The sequence below is a fragment of the Takifugu rubripes genome, chromosome 6, assembly GCF_901000725.2.
Source record: "Takifugu rubripes chromosome 6, fTakRub1.2, whole genome shotgun sequence".
NCBI lineage: Eukaryota > Metazoa > Chordata > Actinopteri > Tetraodontiformes > Tetraodontidae > Takifugu > Takifugu rubripes.
This window is the reverse complement of record NC_042290.1, coordinates 11,617,286-11,633,191: the sequence shown is the minus strand read 5'-3', so window position 1 is coordinate 11,633,191 and position 15,906 is coordinate 11,617,286. Positions and strand designations below refer to the sequence as shown.

Genomic DNA, 15,906 nt, shown 5'->3' with positions numbered 1-15,906 from the left:
ATTTACATCCATGACAACTGGGAGGCAGAAATCGCGCGAGCAGCCGCATCCGAGGTGGCGAATCTCCGATTGCCTCCGTAAAAATCACGCCACTCGAGCAACGCGCGTGATTCCCGGAGGCTGGCGGCGGCCAACAGGTGGTTGTGATTCAGAGCGCATTTAAAGAAATAATTAGAGCTTTTCAGTCTCCCTCCGCTCCTCGCTGGGCTCAAGCTCGCCGCCAGGAGGATGGCTGGTTGCTAGGCGATGGGCCTCCATTGGCGATTAACGGGGGTCTAATGGGCGCAGAGCCGAAGGTCAGAACAGCCCCGTCTCACTGGACGACCCGTCTGCTAGCTTGGTCCCGAGACGGTGAAGAACTCGCAGCATTCGCGCAGCCGCTTTGATGAATTATGTTGCTTTGATGCTGCTGCTCCGTCTGTCCAAAGACGACTTTAAAACGATCCTTTTTGCTGTCGCAGGAGCCGCGAGGACCGATAAACGCCGCACGCCGCCACAACTGACTGAGAGGGCGGAGTCTAAACGTGATAAACAGCATCAAAGCCCAAACGCTTCACCCTTTGATGTTCGTTCTGTCAGACAGAATTCCAGCAGAGAGCGAGGGCAGCGGTTGATCGGGTGATCACATTTACCTGATGGAACGGATCCCTCCTCATGTTCCGGCTCGCCAGCGGCTCGTCGAAGGGAAACACCACGGAGTAGTTCTTGGCATAGGATTCGTGGCTTCGCTCTCTGATCCAGCGCTGGTTGTCCGTCAGCGAGTTATGGAAGCGCCTGGGGCCGCACACGTAGCACGTTAGCTCCAGAACGCAACGTTATTCTGCCCTCCTTAAAGATTCGCTCGCAAAAGAAAGGTCAAGTTTGGAGATCATGACCCAGGAGAGGCAGAGCGTGCTCGCTAGGCTACAAGTGCCACGGCCCTAGAGGCATACGGTGGTACTACAACCCGGGAGGACGTGAGCAGGCTCACAGCATTAGCATTTCTGTTAGCATGTTCAGTGAACAGGAAGATGTCCGGGTCACCTGATGTCGTAGCCGTACATGTCCTTCTCAGGGCGACCGTGGATGATCCAGTGAGCCAGCTCTCTGCCGCAGCCTCCTCCCAACATCATACCTGACAGGCGTGCACGCACACACACACGCACACACACACACACACACACTAATTAATCATAACAAACATTGACACACACCCCCCCTCTCTTTCTGACAGCCCGCCTGTAGTTTGCGAGCTTGTCTCATTAATCCGAACCAGAGAAGAAGAGCAGTTCTGCCCTCTCTACACGTGACCTTTGACCCCCGGCTCCCGGCTGAACCGCAGCAGCTTAGACCTCATCAGAACTCAAAACCAACGCTGACAAACCGAGACTTTGCCCATCTGACCCCAGATCTGCTGCGTGGGGAGGGGGGGGGGGGTGATCGGGATCTTCACCGATGGTCCGCTGTGACCACGGCGAGGTCGTTCTTTATCACCGCGCTCGTCACATCGGTTACATCACACACTCACCGTCGAGCGTTAGCGTTCGTGACCTTTGACCTTACAGGCCAATCACGACTGCTAGCTGCTAGCTTCCTAGCGCCGGGCTTGTCCCATTTACTGAGGTCCATCGGTGGTTAACGTTCCGTCCGTGGCCAAGGGCCCGTGGAGCGAGCCGACTCGTGTCTTCAGAGGGTTCTGAAGAGAACGTTCTCGCCGGTTCTCCAGGAGAAACTTACCAGCACTGTTGAAGCCGCAGCCCAGGAAGAAACCTCGAACCTCTGGAGCTTCTCCCATCAGAGGTTTGTGATCAGCGGTGAAGGATTCTGCATCCACACAAGACCGGGTCAGGCCTCACAAGCTAGTGTTCTGTGTGTGTGTGTGTGTGTGTGTGTGTGTACCTGGTCCACAGACGGTTGACTTGATGCCCGTCTGCTCCAGGACTGGAACTCTGTTGACGGCGCCCTCGATGTGCTGCATGAACACGTCCCAGTCCAGGTCGAAGAGGCTGAAGGCAAATTTATCAGAAACCTGAGAGAGAAAATAAACAACACAATGTTTTTAGCCTGCTGGACCGCACACATCCCATAATGTCCTCTACAACAAGCTCCTCAAGGCCTCGAGTAGCTTGATTAAAACGCCCCGAACTCTCCAGGTCCAGAACAGGAGCCAGAGGCTGAATGTGGACCAGCAGGACCAGAACAGGAGCCAGAGGCTGAATGTGGACCAGCAGGACCAGAACAGGAGCCAGAGGCTGAATGTGGACCAGCAGGACACCTCATGGGTGCAGAACGTCCGTCCGCTGCGAGACTTCCTGCGTCGTCACGGCGCCGCAACACTCAGCTGGAGTGACTGAGGAGCAGCTGCGTTTGTCCTCGACCCGGCTCTCCTCTCGCTCCCTTCACTCCCGCTCACCTGCACTCGGCAGGCTGTTCCTCCTCCACCTCGCCAGCGTTAATGCCTCTTTCTGCTCTTTTCATCCCCTCAAAGACATCAAAGCAACACTTGCATTCAGCCAGAGAACAAAGGGAGCCGTTCTGCAGGCGTGCACGGATGGAAGACGAGCCCTTATTTGGGATTATTATGGGATACCACGTTCCTGCGTGAGGAAGATAAAGACGGGAGCGCGTCAACATGTCCTCACGTGCACTTTTGAACAGAAATGCAGCCTTCAAACCTAATTCACAAAGTCATGTGATGCCATGACTCATTGTCAAAGCCCGTTTCCATGGCGACGAGGACACCAAACGGCGCCGCCTCGTGGGTTTTCTCTCCGGAAATATTAACTTTGTGGGAGCGCCGATGACAAAATAAGAGAAAAGCTGATCCGATCGATTCGCATGTAAACTTCCCAGCATGCCGTGCGGCTCCAGCGGCGGATATAGGCGGCACTAGCGCGAGGGACCAGGACGGGTCTGGTACCGGACCAGGACGGGTCTGGTACCGGCGCCGGTACCAGGAGCTCGATTCAACCCGACCGAGCGAGGCCGCGTTGAAGGACAGCGGAGTCGATCAGGGTCACCTCGTCCCAGAAGATGGGGTTCTGCTCGTAGCCTCCCACGGACAGGGCGTCGCCTTGGAGACGCAGGTACACTGATGCATCATGGTCCCTGACGTTGGGCATGTTCTGCAGGGGCGACAGTTCAGACGTGAGGATCAACAGACAAAGAAGAGTCTTAAACAGCAAAGAAAAGTCTGGAAACACCCTCAGAAGTCACAGTTCTGGGACGTTAACGGTTCAGACTTGGGTTTTTCAAGTTCAGGTCCAAACTGGGATTAGCTGAGGGACCGGTATCAGGGTTAGAAGGGGGGGGGGCATAACAGGAGTCCTCTCAAAGACGCAGTAGAAATCTGAGCGTCTCCATGATGCAGCAGCTCCATCCGCTCACGTTAGGCGCCACCTAGTGGGCGACGCCTGGAACCACGCTTAGAAGGGCGCAGCTTTAATGGGGGGCAGCTTTAATGGGGGGCAGACGACACAAACCTGGATTCCCTCGATTCTCTCCGTCACCACGTAGGCGTGATGCATGGCGACGAGGGGCACCCTCACACCGGCCATCTGCCCCAGCTTGGGAGCCCAAACGCCTGCGTGAAGATCAGAAGACAAAAGGTTAAAACCAACAAAAATAAAGTTGCTTTTTTTTTTTTTGTCTCTTCTTGCTGAACGCCTCCACCGACCTGCACAGTTGACCACGCAGGGCGTCTCAATGGTTCCGTGAGGGGTCTCCACGGCCTTCACCCTCTTCACACCCAGGTCGTCCGTCCTCACCTGGACGCCCGTCACGGGACAGTTCTCGATCACCTGGTCCGGAGAGGAAAGCGTGACGTCATCAGGACAGGACTTTACTGAGCAGAGCTGTGCAGACCCACCTTGGCCCCCCTGGCCGAGGCGGCCCGGCTCAGGGTGGTGCAGGTCCCCGCTGGGTCCATGGTGCCGTCTTTGGGGACGTACAGGGTTCCGTACAGGTCGTCCACATTCATCAGCGGATACAGGTCCTTGGTCTCAGCAGGGGACAGGACGTGGGACTCGATGCCGTAAACTTTGCCCAGCTGGAGCGAGAGCAGAACATCTGAGTGGAGTCTCGGGCGAAAACTTTGGACTTTGAACTTCAAGATAAAAGCTACAGGGGAAAAGGGATGAGTGGCAGCCGGGCGACGGAGGCCGAGACCATCCCCGAACCACGTTGCCCTTAATCGCGTTGCCTTCAGGGACCGTGGGCCATATGGAACGTTAAAATCGCGCACGCCATCTGTCATGCTGACGTGACCGCCCACTAAAAAATGATGATGTTCCAGAACTGAGGAGCCGTTTCACCACGTCCTCCTGCTCCTGTGGACGATGCACGCGTCAACGATGCACGTGTCACAAACGAAGCGCCCGTTTCATCCCGAGGGTCGTTAATCTGAGAGAATCATCTAAAAGCTCCCCTACCTTAAATAAATCCTTACCCGCACAATGACGCTCGCGGGAATGACCCAACTTGGGAACGCCAATACCGCCAGTTTGGGTGTAACGCTGTACGCTGACTGTAACGTGTCATATGGCCGACGTTCCCTGAAGGCAACGCGATTAAGGGACTGTGTCCCTGAAGGCCTCGCGTGCACGACAACACTGTCACCTGAAGTGGAAACATTTTCAAGGCCGAAGAGAGCATTCCGAGGCAGTAGCGGGCGATGTTCAACGGAACGTTTGACAAATCTTGACCAACAGCACGGTGAAGAGCGCACGTGTTGCTGCTAGGTGCTGCTAGGTGCTGCTAGGTGCTGCTAGCTTTATCTGGAAGAGTAATGTGCACGTGCTGGGCTCCATTCATTTACATAACTGTTTATAATAACCTGTCAAACCAGCCACAACATGCATGAATCTCCTCCCATTTGTGGATTAAATATGCTCCTTAATCATTTGACTCTGCATCCGCGCTAACGTTGCTAATGAGAAGACCTCAGCAAATGTTTGTTTTCATCCTCAGGATGGAGGAAGCAGCTCCGGTACCGCAGGAACTGGGCCTTACCGACATCAGGCGCTTGTACTCGTCCAACCTCTGCTTGTTGGAGGCAATGAAAAGTCCCCCGTTTTGAATCCAGCCTGTGTGGAGACCCGTCTCCTCCTCCAGGTCCTTGCTGACCACGTTCCTGGTGTGGGCCAGCAGTTCCACCTCCACATCGCTGGGCCGGAGCTGCCAGAGGAGGCCTGAAGGGACACGGGGGACAAATGAGACCTCTGAGGGCAGAAACTGGTCCTGGTCCTGGACATTCACCATCCATCTCTCATGACGGACTTTCACAATTTGATTGACGTAAACATAAAATAGTGAATTTTAATGGCTACGTTGGCTTCTATTCCCTGACCTGCGGTGTGCCACGTGGTGCCGGCCGTCAGCCGGTCTCTCTCCAGTAGAACCACGTTGGTCAGGCCCATTTTAGCCAGATGGTAGACGGTCTGACAGCCCAGGCTGCCTCCTCCGATCACGACCACATCTGCAGCCCTGAAGATGGAGAACGGGTTGGTGAAAGGAGGCGGAGAGTCAGAGGGAATGCTGCGTTACCCCTACCGGGGCAGAGGTTTGGTGGGGCCCGAGGATCCTCCATCCTGTTTGAGGGTCTTCTCATAGGGGACGTTCTTCTCCTTGGTGTGCTCGGAGCTGTAGGAGCGAGCGACAATCCGGGCCGAGGCAGAGGAGGGAGGTCTGACCGCCGCCGCCAGCCGCCGAGCTGCTCTTCCCAGGAAGGCCATGACCCCAGATCACAGGAGACACCTGAGGAGCATCGTGGACCCATGAGAACAGGAGCGTCAGAGGAGGGCAGCTTCACCATCACGGAAGGGGCAGCACCAGTGTGGCTGCAGAGCTGTCACTCATTAACCTGCCTGCAAGAGCCTGCAGGCTCAAACTGGGTCGACAGTCAGCTGATTACATCAGGGTCCCGAAGACGAGCACGGAAGGAGGCAGCAGAAAACACGTGGACAGAAAGTAACACCCCTTCAAAAACGTCACAAAAACGTCAGATTTAGCCAGATTTTCTTTAATTGAAAGTGGGAAAAGGCAGAAATGAGGCAGCAGCTGCAGCGAGTCGCTGCCAGATTCCTCCAGTTCAGCCTGCGGCGCCACGTCACGATCGACCAACGCGGCAACTTTGTTGCCTTTCAGCGGAAAGTTTGTTGCGTGAACACTTACCGCACACTCGGCCTGCAGCACTCTGTCCGGAACACGCGTGCGGGGAGCAGAAGCGTGGAAACCAGCAGCAGGAATGGAGACTCAACTGGCTACACTGGAAGGGGAAAGGGGCGGGGGCGTGGCTATCGTACAAGGCCCCGCCCCCCGCCTTGACTGACAGGCTGAGGTGGAATCAACGTTCCATCAGGCGGGTTCAAGACCGCAGGAGCCCGCAAAGTTGACAGGAATACACACCAGACGATGCGTGAACAGGTTAAACCGGAAGAAGAACAATGTCCAGATCCAGTTTAGCTAAATTTCCCAGTGAACCCAGTCCAGCCTCCGCTGTCCTGTCATGAGCTTTGTCTCCACATGCATTTGACGTGCGCGTGCGTGTTGGAGCAGCTGCAGCTGCTGTTTCAGGCCCCCGGAAGCGGAGACCACGTGGACGCTTCGGCTGACGGCGCGTGTGTTTTGATGTTTGCGCAAGGAAATAGTCCGAGCACAGATCTGGGATCTGTGACGCGATAAACGAGGAGGTGACGCGACATTACGAAACCCCGGGATCGCCACCCCCATCCAGCAGCCAATGGGGCCTCTCGGCCTCCCCCCCCCGCGGGCTCGGGCTCGGGCTCTCCCCCGGCCGGTTCGCCCCCCCCCCCCCCCCGCAGCACCACTTGGAATAACGTATCTTCCGGTTTCACAAACGGCGAAGGCCTGAAAATAAAGAGATAAATGAAGCAAAGATTGTGTTATCGATCATTATTGGTGAAGGAACACAACGCTACTGTGCTGGGGGGTCAGGGGTCATCGTGAGGAGCAGGGAAGGGGCTGCCTGGCTCTTTCACCTGTTCTGTCTCAACAATCAGAGATTAATAACCAACCGTCACTGACACATTGGCCCTGCAGCAAAATAAAACTGTGCAGACAGGAATAAAGTTGTGTTATTGGTTTCAGACCTGGAAATGGATCCGAGTTCCTGACCATAAACACCTGTTGCGTGTCGATCACCGCAGACACGCGAGGAAGTCCCCGTAGGCGGGGCTCTACCGCCCCCCTGTGGCGGGACTGTGAACTACACGGAACTTCACAAATACAAATCTTTATTAACACAAAAAAAACCTTAAAAATACAGTTTTCCAACATCCAGATCCCCAAATCTGACACAATCTGACGCTTCCAACTGGAAGGTTCAGATTGTTTGTCAAAGATTGTAAAAAAAAAATTACATATACCGACTTTATTCAAGTCAAATGATGAAAATCAGAAAATAAAATCAGGCGGCATGACACTTCCTTTGACAACAAATATAAAAAGATCAATAAATTACACACACAAAGAAAATAAAAAAGGTAGAGAAAGGATTGTCGGACTTCGGAGCATCAACAAACTTGCAGAGGAGGCCGCTTACGTCATTCAAATCGAGTTGAAATTAAGGAGCAAACGTCCAAAAATAAAAAGTTGGTCTCTTTTTTTTTTCATCCTCGTGATGATGGAAAACAAGCTCAGTCATTGAATTTTGATTTTCAGTGAACTTTACCTTCAGAAATCCCAGTGATGCAGTGAGAGGAGACAGACGAAGAGACAGACGTGAACTAAAGACATTAAAAAAGGGAAAGATAACGACAGTATCGGATCGTCCCGAGGTCTCAGGTGTAAACAGTGCAGCAGCTGAGGAGCCCAACGGATCAACAGAGTAAAAAAAAGAACCTTGAAAACAAACTGCTGCTCTCTTTAGCTCAGGCGCTTTGGTGTAAACTTAAAAACGTTTGGATAAAGTGAATTAAAGTCTTGATTGCTCTCACAAACAAGCTGTTCTGCTACAGAACAGTCCGGTTCTGACGACTCAGGGACGCCTGAGAATGTTTCTCCTAAAGTTCGTCCCTGTAGGAGCCCGACAGCACGTCCGCCTGGGGCGCCGCCCCCTTCAGGTTCTTCTGGGAGCCCCTCCAGTCGGTGCGGACCGAGTCATCGTCCCACAGCGTGGACGTCTCGGTGTCGCTCACCCACTGGGGGTCGCCGGCGTAGTGACACGGTTGCACCAGGAGGGGGTGCGTGCTGAAGGCCTGGAGGTTCCTGTTGGGGAAGTGGGACTTGTAGTCCTCGCTGCAGGGAGGGAAAATCACCCTGATCAATAAAGCGTCCAACAACAACAGCTTGAGCTAACGTTTGCGTCGCGCTCTGCTAACATCTGGGAAACATCAGGATAACGCATCTCCAGTCTGGAAAGACTGGTCCAGATAATCAATCGCCAAAAAAACTGTAGTCGTAGAATCTGGAGGCCAGGCGGCTCCTAAAATATGGATCCGTGCACTAAATCTGGGCGGCGGATCGCAGCGATGCTGCCAGGAAGTCTGCGGGTCGTTAAAATATAGCTCACATAGGAATGTGGTTCTGGCAGTTAGCCCGTCAGCTAGCATACATTCAGATGGAGGCTCGGCCTGAAAGGACCACGTTTAAAACCGTCCACGTTTGATCTTCCAGCACCGCAACATTAAGCTAACTATGTAGCACGGGTTCTCTCAAGCCCCGCCCCCAAAGCTCGGAGACAAAGGCGTCGGGGCGACGGCCCACACGTACTTGGGGTGTTTGTCGTACATGATGGGGAGGAACTCATCGACGGGAAGCATCTTGGACAGCGGCTCAGCGTTGAGCAGCTTCTGGGCCCCCTGCAGCGAGATGGCGTAGGACAAGGTCCAGTACGAGTAGTCCGCCACCACCAGGTTCCGGACGTTCTCCACCGCTTCCTCGGCGCTGGGATTCACCTGCTTCCTGCCGAAGTATCTGAAACAAGACGCGTCTTTAAACATGCATAATTAATGTTCATTGAAGGACTTGGGAGTAATTGTACAACTTTCTGGTGTTGACTACAGAACAGAACCAAAGCCCTGAGGAACGCTCCGGTTCCTGGGTCTCACATGAGGTCCCAGTCCAGCTCCACCTGCTCCACCTCCTCCATCAGTCTGAGAGCGCGACGCTTGAAGTTGGCCTGGAAGCGGACGTCGTCCTCGAAGACCAGCGCTTTGTCGTACTGCTGGTCCACAATCTGAGGAGGAGGGGGGGTCACAATAATCTGACTGGGACAGAGACCCTGAGCTAATCTGGGAAGGTTCTCACCTCCTTCCAGACAAAGAAGTGGCTGAGGAAGCAGCCCACCTCCCCTTTAGTCAGAGAACGTCCAGAAAACGGGTCATAGTAGCCCGGCAGGAGGTCCACACCCAGGAGCTTGATGTCACTGCTGTTCAGGGCGCTACACACACACACACGCACACACACACACGTCCATGAACCCCGGATCAGCGCCGCCCCCCGCCGCGGCCCTTCCCTACTCACTTTCCGTCCACGGCGTCCACCACCTTCACGTCGATCTCCAGCTCGTTCAGAGAGAACAGCATCCTCTCCCTGCGGTCGGGCCGCCGCCGCAGGTTGATCAGGTAAATCTGGCGAGGACAGACGTGTTATTGGGCCACGGAACGCCACAATCGGGGCCTGATTTAGAAACGGGCGCCAACCTCATCAAAGCCCATGAGGTCTCTCTGTCTGGGGAACATGTGGACGTAGCGTGAGGGGAACATGGGCGGACCGTCAACTGTTGGACAACAACACGTTCAGGCCGAGTCTCACGGACACACAACCAACTTCCTGCCACCCGGCAGGAACTAGCCTGCTCGTTTGCTATGCTAACGCCGCGAGAGAAGACCTCCTGTTGACTACATAATGAACCGGCTCCAACACCAATGGTGGGAACACAACCAGAACAGAAGGTTCCTCGGATCCATCACACCGACTAGCAGCTCTTCTTACTCATGGACTCCAGGTGGACGTGGACAAAGTTGAGGCGATCGTCCTCCAGGGTGTGATGCGGCTTGGCCGGGACGTTCAGGTAGCCGTAGCGCTCCTTGTTGCACAGGTACATCTGGATCCCTGAACACAAGAACCGCGTCAGGAACACGTGAGGAATCGCGGAAGAACATCGGCAGCGAACCTTCAGTGCGGCAGGAGAAGGCGAAGACGATGATGTCGTCGTACGGCCAGGAATAGTCGGCGTGCGGCGGGAAGAAGGCCAGTCTCTTCATGCCTTCCTTCCTCAAGTCCAGCAGCATGGTGGAGTGGACCATGGGGACGGGGAAGCAGCCCAGTCGGTGCCGGTGCCGGGTGGGGAAGTACTCTGCCGTTCGGCGGTAATACCCCTGGAAGACAGGAGAGTTGCTCACGGGAACCTCGGCGATGACGTCACTTCCTGTTTCCAGAAGGCGGGCCGTTCACCTGCGGGGTGATACCGCACCAGAAGTTGGAGTACGCCCCCTGCGAGTGAAGCATGGGCGCCACCACCGACTTGTTCTCGGCGATCAGCAGGTTGAGGGTGTCGGGGTTGGTGAGGATGTTGTCCGCGTCGGCGTACTGAGGCGGCGAGAAGGAGGAGAGGAAACGCAGAGGCTCAGAAGCAGACAGCAAAGAGGCCACATCAAAGGCCACATCAAAGAGGCGTCGGCGGGTACCAGGATGTAGTCGGCCCAGCGCTTCCTGGCGAAGCCGAGCGCCGCTTGCTTCAGCTTCATCACGTACTCGTATCTGCTGTTGGGCCAGTGTTTGGGGCCCAGCTCCCCCGCGTACCACCTGCCACGGGACAAACGAGTCAGCGTTGGACACGGCACGGGCGTCTCTCGCGGTCGCCGGTGGCGTGTGGACTCACGTGGGCTGGTCCATCGGCCTCCACTCCACGTGGTGGTAAAACTGCTGCATGGCGGTGAGCCACTCCTTCAGAACGGCCGTGGTGTTGTCCACGTTGTGATCCGAGGCCGCCCTGAGGAGACAAGAGAGGTGACCTCGCCATCCACGACACGCGAGACGGCGGGACTGTGCACGGTGGGCCGGGGAGGGGCCGAGCCACGGGCTGCGACGTGCACGGCTCGGCTCCTCTCAAGTCCCCCAGGTAGAGAGAAGAGAGGGGGGACGGGAGGAGGCCCAAGGTTCAATTCAAGGTTATTAATCTGCACCGTCCACCCGAAATCTCATCTCTGCTCTCGTGGTTTCTCTATACTTACGAGGTCCAAGTCTGACTGGAGCGACCTGCTAACTAGATAGAACTGGTCAGTTATTGCAAACAAATAAGAAGAAGAAATAAATGCTGCGAGGATGTTCAGGGCACATCGGCCACAGAAGCTCCGTCGCAGCCAGCGAGGATTCCATAAACTTCCATAAACTTTCAGAAACTTCCATAAACTTCCATAAACTTTGCTGGTTGAGTCCGAGGGAACCTGAGACACCTGAGGAGTTTAAGCTGAAAATCGAGTTAATTTCAATGTGAAAACAGAGGCTGAAGGAACAGATGAAAGCTCTTAACAAGGGGGGGGGGGGGGGGGGGGGGGGGGGTGTCGCCCTGCCCCCGGACTCATTTAGATAAAAGTGACCTCCTGCTCCACTAAAACAGCGCGTGCACCCCGCAGCGGGGCCCTGCAGGAGCACCCACCACACAGAGATGCGGTCTTTGGGGTAGTTGAGTCTCTCCAGGGCTCCCAGGTAGTAGGGCAGCGAGTGCGCGCTGTTCCGGGCCAGGATCGCGATCACCACGGTGGGGGGCTGCATTCTCGACTCCTCCGGGGACCTTTCCTCGGAAAAGTAACCCTGGCTGCGGGAAAACAAGGCCCCGAAAAGCAGAAAGTGGAGAAACATGGTGGAAGTCCGGACGCGGCACCGAGCGCAGGACGCGTCAGCAGTCCAAGAAAAGACGGAGAGGAAGAGGAAGGAGGAGGAAGAAGAAGGGCATTCCTAACTGTTTAACCTCCCCTTTCCTCTTTCCCGGAGCTGCCTCATACTTTCCCCCAGATGAAGTCTGCGGCCAGGGAGGGGGTAAAATCACAACTTCCGCTCTGGTCCGGGACGCAAAAATGTGTCATTCGCGATCCAAAGATGAAGATTTAGTCGGGTTGAAACCAGTCAGAGCAGCTGGGAGCACTTTTCCGCGACATTTGCTGTTTTCATCAGTGTGCAGCCATAAAATGACGTCGGAATGTTGGTCAAGAACTGTGATTTTACTTTACGCGCTGCATCAGAGCCACATTTGGAGCCTATGTCAAACACAAACAGTTGAAGGATCTTTCTTAAATGTATGAATTTATTTGCTTGATCACATTATGAGTTTAAATTTTTAGAAGAATAAAACTAAGCCCCGCCCCTCTCCGTTTATTTCCAAGTGTCAGTTCCGGGGTTTCACCAGCAGGGGGAGGGCTCGAGCCAAAAGAGGCTCCGGTCAGCGGTGACGTTATTCTTCAACAGTTTAACTACATTTTAAAATGAATTTAAACCTTCGCGAGTGCTACATTTACATCAGCACCCGTCTGTTGTTAGAACGCCTACTTTTTAAAATTTTTTGCACATTTATTCAGTTTTAGACGGAAGGCTGGGAGATGGCGGCAGCAGACTTGATGGAGGTTTTGCACCTTCAACCTCGCTGTGTTCTTCAACACAAGAGTCCACTTGTGAGTTTTGCTGCGGGGAACCTTGAACCTCCTTAATGGACCACTGGGGGGTCCCCAGGGGCCAGTTTAAGAAAGCCCGCTGTCACAAGTGTTCTCAAAAGAATTAAAATGGAATTCAAGTGTGCAGCCTGTTGCTGGTTATGGCCAATAAAACACCTGAATGCTCGAATGCCCAGAGACTCGGCAAAGAAAACCCTAGGAAACAAGACTTCAAAGGGGAAAAAATGCTAAACATCAAAGCAGCAGCGTGAGGAAATGTCTGAAATAAGGTTTTCAAAATACGTGAGTTTAGCACGTTGATTAAACTTTAATGGGAAAACATTTAAACTGTGTTTTTCCCTCTAAAATAACAGTTGCATTGGAAAAAAAAAACCATAAAGAGCAAAAGCGAGGGAAGGCGCGGGGGACAGGGAGAGGCATAAAGGCATAAACGTGGGTGCGGAATAATAAGGGAAGCGGGATATAATGAATTTTAACTCTTCTGGTGGCCTCAGTGAATAAACGCAGGCGGCGGTGGCGGACAAAAGCCGAGATGGGTTAAAGGGCCGTTTGTGTGGACAGGTCACAGAGGTCCAGGGTCAAAGCGCTCCTATTCATGACGCCCCAAGTGTTTCCACGCACAAACACACTCGCGCTCACACACATGCGCGCGTCAGGGGCACTTTCCCAGCGCTCCGCGGCCGAGGCCGATCTGGGAGAGTTCAACCTCGGCCGCGCTAACTTTTCACTGCGAGGTCAAGGGTGAAGGTGGCGTTTGTGAGCGGGCGACAGGAGGGGCGTGAAAGGAGGACAAAAAGACGAGTTTCTTTGTTTTCGACAGATTGTGGAAATAAGGGGAAAGAAGAGAAGCCTCGGTTACGTTCTCTGCTTTAGCAATGACGGTTCTGGTGATACGAGAGTGAACCTAAACATGTGCTGACGTGCACCAAGCTAGCCGAGCTAGGTGGGAGCTCGGCTGGAAGGCTCCACTGCACGCGTGTCCTCGTTTACGTGCACGTTTGAGACGAGCACGGCTGCATTCAAGGCCATACGTTCACAGACAGGCATGCTAGCAGCGCGCTGGTTAAATACGGCGAAGCAGTTGGGTCTGAAACGTCCTTTTCTTCTTCTGCTGCGCATTGATGCTGTTTGGGGTCAAAGGGCAGCCAGTCCTCGCTCTAATTTTAACCATCCGTTTACGGCGTTCCTGGATGCAGCGGCGGTGGGCGTGGTCTATTTCCCGGCACATTTACATTTACGTACATTTTTCTGGGATCTTCACGATCTGCGTTCAGGCTGAACTGGATCCTCCTTCGTGGGTTAAATGGGAGCTGATCGATGCTGCGGGATCCGTCTACATCCTGGATGGCTGCAGGCTTATTTCCATCCCCTCCAGCTCATCACCGGGGTCGACGTCCCCTTTAGGGAGCTGCTGCGCCGTCCTAATTCGACCGCTATTGTTTCGATTCCCAACAGCCATCTTGGATTCTGGGGGGGGTCGAGGTCGACGGTTTTTAATCTTAGCATCGCCCCGTTCGACGACAGGAAGGTTTTCGCGCCAATTCTCCTCCTGTCGTGACCTAAAAGTGGCGTTTAACTCTAGAAACGCACGAAAGTGACAAAACGCTCCTGCGGCCTGTGGAAGCCCGTCGGGGGGGGGATCGCGGGTTGCTGGGAGTGATGGGAAAAGCGTGGCGGTTGTTAGCGCCGAGGCCGGAGCCGGAGCGGGGAGTTGTGACGCTCTCCCAGGCTTCAGGACCTTTACTGCTGCGGCCATAATCAATATCGTTCCCACTGAGACGTCTCTGGGCTCAGGGGTCAATACTTGTCAGTCAGGGTCCGAGCCGCGGCGCATACCCTCTTACTCAGCAGCTACAGCCGCCGCGCCCCCCGCGCTCGCCCCCGTCCCGTGACATCCCGAGTAAAGCACCAATCCATAACGACTCAAACGGGGTTTGATTTTAGGAAGCGCAGTTTAATTTCAGTCGCTCTGAAGGAGGAGAACCTCAAACCTCCGCTTCTGGCCGAGGGTCAGTGTTGTAGCATAGCAGCTACCATGCTAATGATGCGTTCAAGAGCAGCCAAATTGGGCTCGCCACGCTCCAGGGCCGGGTGCATCCCACTTCCTGTGGGCTGTGTTGCGGTCCGAGTGAAAACAAATTTAGCACATTTAAATGAGACGTGTCGTCGAGGATGTGGAGCGTCAGCAGCAGCAAATTGATCAATTGACTGGATTTTTTTAATCCCCCGGTGGGCGATGCTGGTGTTGGACTCCAGCTCCTGAGCAGAATCGCCCGTGGCCTGCATCTGCCAGGTCCGGTCTTTACACAACACCACTTAGTCAGCACAAACGAGCTGATGCGGCGACTAAAAGCTCGGAATACTCCGGAATAATGAGATTATGGGGTCAGGCGTGCAGGCAGGAATGCTGCTGGAGATAAAACAGGCCCGAACCTGCAGAGCCGAGTTCATTTTTTAAAGCCAAACGGTCCAATAAAACGCACGTCTCCGGTAGGTGGGGACACGTGTTTGCAGCATTACAGAATTCCATCTTTGGGAACTCCGAAAAACTGCAGAATTCCTGACGCAGCAGCAGGAATTACAGCCGGAGTGTGAACCTCTGATCTGTGTGAAGTGCTGCTCAGATTAGTGTCGACTTCTCTGCTTCTCGTCGTCTCGCTGACTCCCCGGATGACGCTGTCCGTCGCCTCGTTGCCAGGCAACAGTGCAGCCACTGTCAAAGAATTCTGGGGGATGTTTAGGCAGCGGCAAGCTTGAGGAGGGGGAGGCGTGTGTGTGTGTGTGTGTGTGTGTGAGCGGGGTTGTGAGAATTTCCCTTTAATCTTTTAATCTGGGCTATTATGTTTCCAACCCTTTTCACCGTCCAGGCTTTTTGCCCGTTTGCGCGCAGACAAACGTGTGTTTTTGACGTCTGGAGTGTGTTTTCATCGCCTCCAAAGGTCAGAACCTTTCCAAACGACTCTCCTTCAAACGAGCAGCGGAGTCGGGGCGACGTCACCGCGCAGCCTGAACAGGCAGCATCCGAAATGTGGCGGGAGACCAGTGGACAAATGGCCTCAGACTTAATTGACTCTCTAATTAGCCGCCAGCTTGTGTCTCATTTAAAGGAGCAGTTCGTGAAGAAATGCCCCCTCAAACCTTGGTCCACGTGATCTGGACCCAGTTTAGTTTAAGAGGATTTCAGCTGTAGAATAATTGTTACTATTATTTTGTTGTGATGGTTTAGCCCCGCCCCCTCCCTGCTGCTGGGGCTTACCTGCCCTGCTAGGCTTTCGTCCTTCCGTTCCTCTGGTCGGAG

At 54.3% G+C, this 15,906-nt stretch overlaps 2 protein-coding genes and 1 long non-coding RNA gene across 4 annotated transcripts in view; 1 reads left to right on the top strand and 2 right to left on the bottom strand.

The window, feature by feature from the left end:
* Window positions 1-6,286, bottom strand: part of sardh (sarcosine dehydrogenase) — a 13,294-nt gene extending 7,008 nt beyond the window's left edge. The window contains exons 1-12 of one of the 2 annotated variants that reach the window (XM_029837393.1): window positions 6,151-6,286; window positions 5,530-5,733; window positions 5,327-5,463; window positions 4,990-5,168; window positions 3,848-4,027; window positions 3,656-3,779; window positions 3,462-3,562; window positions 3,000-3,104; window positions 1,879-2,008; window positions 1,717-1,803; window positions 1,024-1,114; window positions 633-774 (exon numbers count right to left, since the gene is read on the bottom strand). In XM_029837393.1, coding sequence (XP_029693253.1) covers window positions 633-774; window positions 1,024-1,114; window positions 1,717-1,803; window positions 1,879-2,008; window positions 3,000-3,104; window positions 3,462-3,562; window positions 3,656-3,779; window positions 3,848-4,027; window positions 4,990-5,168; window positions 5,327-5,463; window positions 5,530-5,711 — 1,458 coding nt within the window. In that variant the 5' untranslated portion in view covers window positions 5,712-5,733; window positions 6,151-6,286. Of the gene's footprint in view, window positions 1-632; window positions 775-1,023; window positions 1,115-1,716; window positions 1,804-1,878; window positions 2,009-2,999; window positions 3,105-3,461; window positions 3,563-3,655; window positions 3,780-3,847; window positions 4,028-4,989; window positions 5,169-5,326; window positions 5,464-5,529; window positions 5,734-5,843; window positions 5,962-6,150 lie in introns of those variants that run through there. The other variant, XM_029837392.1, reaches the window with a different exon arrangement.
* On the top strand, window positions 1,745-6,874 carry LOC115250150 (uncharacterized). Its single transcript, XR_003888710.1, has 2 exons — window positions 1,745-1,823; window positions 4,948-6,874. It is a non-coding gene; the product is annotated as an uncharacterized lncRNA (long non-coding RNA).
* A 341-nt stretch (window positions 6,875-7,215) lies between these two features.
* Window positions 7,216-12,146, bottom strand: cercam (cerebral endothelial cell adhesion molecule). Its single transcript, XM_011617808.2, has 12 exons — window positions 11,600-12,146; window positions 10,823-10,933; window positions 10,629-10,746; window positions 10,396-10,530; window positions 10,115-10,319; window positions 9,934-10,053; window positions 9,642-9,718; window positions 9,463-9,569; window positions 9,247-9,379; window positions 9,048-9,175; window positions 8,710-8,913; window positions 7,216-8,235 (listed from the first exon to the last, which is right to left on the bottom strand). The coding sequence occupies exons 1-12, from the start codon at window positions 11,800-11,802 to the stop codon at window positions 8,001-8,003; spliced, it is 1,776 nt and encodes a 591-aa protein (XP_011616110.1). The 5' UTR covers window positions 11,803-12,146; the 3' UTR covers window positions 7,216-8,000.
* Window positions 12,147-15,906: the final 3,760 nt, after the last annotated feature.